At 32.0% G+C, this 6,696-nt stretch overlaps 2 protein-coding genes across 2 annotated transcripts in view; one reads left to right on the top strand and one right to left on the bottom strand.

Annotated features, from left to right (window-relative positions):
• Positions 1-911: 911 nt before the first annotated feature.
• LOC105620911 (nucleolar protein 56) lies at positions 912-3,535 on the bottom strand. Its single transcript, XM_012202389.1, is given in 4 exon segments — positions 912-946; positions 949-1,802; positions 1,872-2,440; positions 3,452-3,535. Coding segments are annotated over 4 exon segments (1,542 nt in total).
• Positions 3,536-5,065: 1,530 nt separating this feature from the next.
• LOC105620856 (bromodomain adjacent to zinc finger domain protein 1A) overlaps positions 5,066-6,696 on the top strand; it is an 11,241-nt gene continuing 9,610 nt past the window's right edge. The window contains exon 1 of the mRNA XM_012202331.1: positions 5,066-5,178. Coding sequence (XP_012057721.1) covers positions 5,066-5,178 — 113 coding nt within the window. The remainder of the gene's footprint in view (positions 5,179-6,696) is intronic.

Below are 6,696 nucleotides of genomic sequence, written 5' to 3'. Positions count from 1 at the left end.
AATATTAGTCGCGCGTAATAAAATAATATATACATATATATATATATATATATATATATATATATAATCGAATGTGATGTGTAAAAAATACGAGTTCATAAAATTTATATTTGATCCAATCAACGATTATTAATTCTCCAATGTGAATCATGGCAGGATACATTGCTTATAGTATTTATATGTGATCCGATTTAAATAGCTCTGTTGATTTTTGAGACCTTGAGACTTCGCTAAAACCAATAATTTTATTGTATAATTATTGTTTAGGTATTTATATCTATATTTTGCATATTTATCGTTATTAAATGCTAATTGGTGCTGGTATTAACATATAATATTATGAATGTCCATTTACTTTTTTTATTACAATTACCTCTCTTCCTGTTCCTCAAATATAAATAGGAAAAACAGCAAAAATAGGAACCATTAAATTTCTTCTGTTTTATAATTTTTGTCGTTTTATTATTTTTTTAGAATATGATTTACACAATTTGATCATTCATTATCTCTAGTAATTAAGTTCGCTGTACGTCCCAGTTTTATGTGTAAGATTTTCTTTGATACAGAAAATGTATACGTCTCTCCAATTCAAAACACAATGTTATACTAAAAAAAATTAAAATTTTTATATTTTTGTTTGTATTTTTGTTTGTATCATTGTAGAAAGATATTGTAATGTTTTACACTTATAATGTATAAATCTATAGAGGATTCAGAATGAATCAATGCTAATAATAATAGACATAAGTATTTATAACTTTGATAGATATAAGTTTATGTTGATACAAAAAAGAAAATTAATTGCTAAGTAAAAATTTTTCAGAATATTTCCAAACACAAATTTAGATATAAGAAGTATATTTTAATCCATTTCAGTTATAAAACATACATGTATAGAAGGCGATCTTTCTTTATTCATCAATCTGTTTCGATTTTTTCTTTTTTTCTTTTTCTGCAATGACATATTTACTTCGTCGTTTTCAATATGTCCATTCTCTTGACCATTTTCGAGAACATGTTTTCTTTTTTTATGTTTCTTTTTCTTCTCAGCTTCTTTTTCTTGAGCTGCCAACATATGTGCCGTTTCCTCTAATGCTTCTTTCATTACGTCTAAATTTTTTTTCGGTTCCTTGCCAGTTGTAAAGAAATCTAGTCTGTCTTCTACCTGTTGTCGTAATTTTTCACCAAATATTTTCGTAGGTATTTCCGCGAAACAATCAATTCTAGAAGCAATGGAACATTTATTTGCCAGGTATCTTGCAATTCTACCCTTATTTTTAGTGCCAGCGCGACCGATAAATGTAGAATGGAACAAGAGTCCATATTTTGGAGTATTCGACTTTCCACGGCTTTTCAATGCTCTAAACAAGGCTTTTTCTGCTCCCAATATTTGAACAGTAGATGCTGGTGCCTTCGCTAAATTAGTAAGCGATCCAGCATGTGCTATTAATCTGGCACCAACTTGATCTCCAATTAAAGTAGCTAAATTTGGTGCTACTCCTGCCATTTTTCGCGTTAAATAATCGGCCATCTTTTTCCTATAGTCCACCAATGCGACAACGCGTCCAGCAAAAATCTCAACGTTCATTAAATCAACTGGACTTATGTCCATTCCCATGGATGACTTGGCTGCGTTGATAATGGCCTCTGCTCTTGAACTATCCATGACAACTTCTTCTAACATTTTCATCTTTTCATCCGTTAGTTGCTTTCTATCTTTTATTACTTGTGCAACTCTCGCGTATGTATAATTCTCTGGAACTATTTTTGCAAGTTCTGGATAATGATAACTGTACCATTCTCTAAAATCAAAATGAAAAAGTTATCTTCTATTTTATTTTCAATGTATTTAAGAAATATACTATACATACCGCATACGCATGCTAAAAGTGTTGATATCTTTGTCAAGTTGATCAAGTAAAGCTATACTCTGAATGATCATGTTGTCTACTCGATTTACATTGAATTTGACTTTTGCTCTCGAGTAACTGTGTCCAAGACCTAGTTGTGCAATCACAGAGTTCTGGGATGTAAAATCTTTTACCAGATTGTGAAAGTGGAATCTTATTCCCCTTGTAATTTCAGGAACAACATTGATATGATCGCATTTGATACCCAAGATTTCAGTGATATTAGCACCAAGTTTGGGATCTGCGACACCAAGAACAATATCTGATTTGGCAAATCCGCCAAAGCTGGAATCTAGGAAAAGCTTCAAGTCATCTGTCATAATTCCTTCGGAAACACTGTTGATATTTTCCAGAGCAGACAACGCTGTCTTGAAAGGTAAAAATCCAACGAGGCTTACGACGCTACGGAAACGTGATAGATCTGTTACGGATTCTTCCACCTGAGGTAACAGCATTCCAATTTCTTCAAACTCTTTAACGCGAAATATGGCATATCCAGCAGCATGTTCGAATAGAATGAAAAGATTCGACTGTAAAATAAGCAATTTTGTAAGTAAAAATATTGTGATTGTCTTTTAATTTCGATATAAATTCTAAGCATTTTTAATCTGCCTTAATCTCTATGTTCTGTAAGCTGTAATTGTTGTCATTGTTTCCATTATTGTATCATTTCATTTTTAAAATAAATGAATATCACCCGCCACGTGCAACTTAATTGGAGGTTAACGTCAAGATTCGTAAATAAATATGCAATTATCCATAAAACAATTCTAATCAAAACGTGCAAATGGAATCAACATTACGTTTTGAAAAAAATTTATTTCGAATTTCAGTTCTAAAAATCACATTATTTGCACACATTAAATTGCGTCGTTTACTTATCAACACGTTGCAAGTCTCTCAGGACAGTAAGAAAATTAGAGATTTTAGCTCAAAATAAATTGCTATGAATTGCAACGAAATTTGAAAATATCACTTGTACTTGCCATTTTTAATAATTCTGTATTTTTTATTCTGATTACACTGCGTTGAAAGGATTTAAACAAATTTCGGTAATTGTTAAATTTAGCTCGTTTAGTTCCCTTATATTCGATATTAGACTCACTCGATGCGTTTTTGAATCAAACAACTGAATCTGGCAGAAACGAATGTCGCTCTACCTTGAATTAAAATATTAATCGTTAAAGTTACCCACTACTCAGGTTAAGTAACTCAGTCGGACTGATGAAAAATAGCACGCGCTACGCGCTATGGCCACATCACATATAGAGTTCCTCTAATAAAGAATTAAGACATAAGACCGGAAGAACGCCATTGCCGGGTGGCCGGAAACAGCACAATTCTATGGTTGATAGTCCGATTTTGCGTTCGCGCCTTTTACACCATGAAACAGTTATTCACACCAATTCACAGATTCACTACCCATTGAAAGTATTTGCAAATGGCGAAGTTTAAAGGGACTTGAAATCTGACCAATCAGAGATCGATAGATACCTAATGCCCTTATTCATAGTAAGACTTTATGAGCTAGTTTCACTAACATCAGTTAGCTTAATCGGCTGTTGATTGATCAATCGCGTTTGCTGTTTAATAGAATCGACCAATTGCGGTTGATAATTAATCATGATTAAGCTTGATTGGCATTAGTAAAATTAGTTCTATATTTAAAGCTTCCTTAAATTTATCTCAGATACTTTACGAATTATTTCATTGGTTGCTGAGCATCTAAAGATAAATTTAAGGCTTAAGTAGGGATTATTGCTCATATATTATTGCCATAATCAGACCTTGTACTTGCTTTTAAAATATTATTGACATACTTTTAAAATATTATTTGATTTTTATAAATTATCTTTTTTATTTCCTTATTGATGAAATACAATTTAAAATTCATTCTAGTAATTATTTTTACATGAAGTATACACTGTGTAAAAACAATCATCAAAATGATCGAATAACTTAGAACAAATAGATAATAAAATTTTATCTTAATTTCAATAGTAAAATTATATTAAGATAAATCATTTTTATCAATTTATTTTATGTACATATAATAATATATACAGTAAATTTTATAAATAAGTTAATACTCATTTCCACCAATGTAGATCAACTTTAATACTCTTTATTTTTTTAGTTCTAAAAATTAGAAAAAAACGAAGCGTTGAACCGAGAGTAAATAAGTTAATCTACATTGGTGGAAACGAGCATAAATAAAATCTATTTATTTTGTTGTGTGTGTGTGTGTGTGTGTGTACACATTTAATATAAATATGCATACACATATATAATGTATGTACGTGCGTATATTTATATATACGCTACTGATATAGACATTATGCCACCCATAAGATTTTCTCTATAAAAATGATCCTTGATCATTTTAAAAAAGATTGTATATATATATTACTAGACAGACTGATCGATATTACTGGCATAGATTATCTTGTTTATATACGCGGGAAAAAGATCATCTTCCATCGATAAAACATGTTCATCTTCCCGCGGATCGGATTGGCTCGCTAATCGAGCTTACGAATCGAACATAAAAAGGCGGGAATCATTTGCTTCAGTGCTTCTTCTCTTGGCCTTACGACTCTTACCACCTCTTTCACCGAGTGCGTGTGGCTGATCTGCGCGCGAAACGTCAAGTTGGCAACGACGTTCGGTGTGTTTCTTGCTGTTGGCTTCCGGCGGTATAGTACGGCCAGGTGTGCGGAATACCCTAAACGCCGTTGAACTGTGGTGTCTGAGCTGGACGGCGGATAGGCGCCGTCGGGCAGACTTGCTCATTGTCGTGTTACTTTTGTTATGAGATTTCCACGGCGTGCTGGGAGATTCGCTGCTCGATTGCGATATTGGAACTGGATCGCCGATCGGCATCGAGAAGCCTTGCGGCTTGACGTCGGGATCCCGAGACTGATACGAGTACTATGAGCCGCACATACGTCCACCATACCGTATCGCTTGGCGTGCGTCGTTCGTGAGAGAGCGAGAAAGAAAGAGAAGAAAGCGTAAGTCTGTTCACGACATCGTCGACACCGATCTTCTTTGATCTTCTTGGTGGGTCGAGAAAGCGGTGAAAGAAGAGGAGAAGAAAGAAGAAGAAAGAGGAAAAGAAGGGGAGAATTGTCGCGGTCATTGTCACCGTCGAAATGCCGCTGCTACGCAAACAGCCGTTTCAGCGGCTTCACGTCTCCTCGGACTTTAGGGACGACGACGAGGTGTATCACTGCGAGGTTACGAACGAGATATTTAAAAATTACAAGTGAGTTTCACAGAGGATGCGGATACAAAAGTACGGCGGCAGAAATATTTTGGTCCGACCACGAATATGTTATTTCGACTGAGATCTTCTCCGAGATTGTCGCCCACGTTTCACTGTGTCGACGGCGTTTCACATTGATCGTGGGACGATCATGGAAAGCTGATAAATTGCTATATTAAAGCGCGATCAATTGTCATTGTGGGTCATGGGTAGGATTGCTTCATGTTATTGCTCAAATTATGTGTCAGTTATTCGTTTCAGCTGGATTGCATAAAAATATGATGTAATCTTGTTGTAAGATTGGACTGAAGCATCTGTCTTAGGACCTGCTTGGAATGAAATTTGTGATACTTCGAAGTCCGTTCATGTCTACATGAATAATTTCCATTTTTACTTATGTAGATTAGTTTTAATCTTCTGTTTGACTTACTTTTTATCTTTCTGGTTCTAAGAATTAGAACTAGAAAGAGATAAAATTAAGTTAAACTGCGATTAAAATTAATTACATTGATAGAAATGGACATAGATCCATTTCTCTTTTAAATTTTGATTTAATTTATTCTTCAAATTCTTAGAAATTGAAAAAGATAAGAAGCCACTTAAATTAATATTAATATTCATCTACATTAAAATAGACATAAGGATTAACTTAACCAATTATTAACTGATAACATTCAACTGGTAAAATTAATAAAAATTTCTATCTAATTTATCATCCTTGATTTATACTTTTATGCAGATGCTTGATATCTCACTGTTCATCTCATTTTTTCAGAAGTCTATCTCCCCTTTAACTTTTATACAGAAGTGAGTCCTTTCGTCATGTAAGATGATAGTTACCTATCATACAGATCAATTTATTTCAGACTTCATAAAAGATTGTAATATTGTTAAATATTAATCTTTTTTTATTTGAAAACCAAAGTGCTCTTTATCACTATTATTAAAGAAATTTGAAAATTATGTTTATATATTTAAGAATGAGATTATTAAAAATTTTTAAAAATTATTATTAACATTATATACAATAATATATACAATAACATTTTTAATATATATATATATATATATATATAATATAAAATTATATATATAATATAAAATTATATATATAATATAAAATATATATATATATATAATATATAATATGAAATTATAAAAATACATGAATATATGGGAGCTATTGTTTCATTTGATCACATTGCAATTGACTAAAGCTACTCACAATGATGTGTCTGGAATTTTTCTTCTGGGAGTGCATTCTATTTCATCATTCATGAGGCCTGCGAATATCATTTTAGCTTATTGTTTATTAAATATTAAACAAAGAAATTATTGATGAAATTATTTATGTGAACATTGCGAACATTAAGTGAAACGCATTTTGGAAATGCTGTGAATGGCTTGTGATGTCAATTGGAACGTGATCAAACAACTATCCAAATATATGTATTATAATAATACTTATAAAAGAATATATATATATATATATATATATATATATATATATATATATAC

The sequence above is a fragment of the Atta cephalotes genome, assembly GCF_000143395.1.
Source record: "Atta cephalotes unplaced genomic scaffold scaffold00030, whole genome shotgun sequence".
In the NCBI taxonomy this organism is placed as follows: domain Eukaryota; kingdom Metazoa; phylum Arthropoda; class Insecta; order Hymenoptera; family Formicidae; genus Atta; species Atta cephalotes.
The sequence above is the reverse complement of the archived record's forward strand: the minus strand, read 5'-3'. Positions and strand labels throughout refer to the sequence as shown.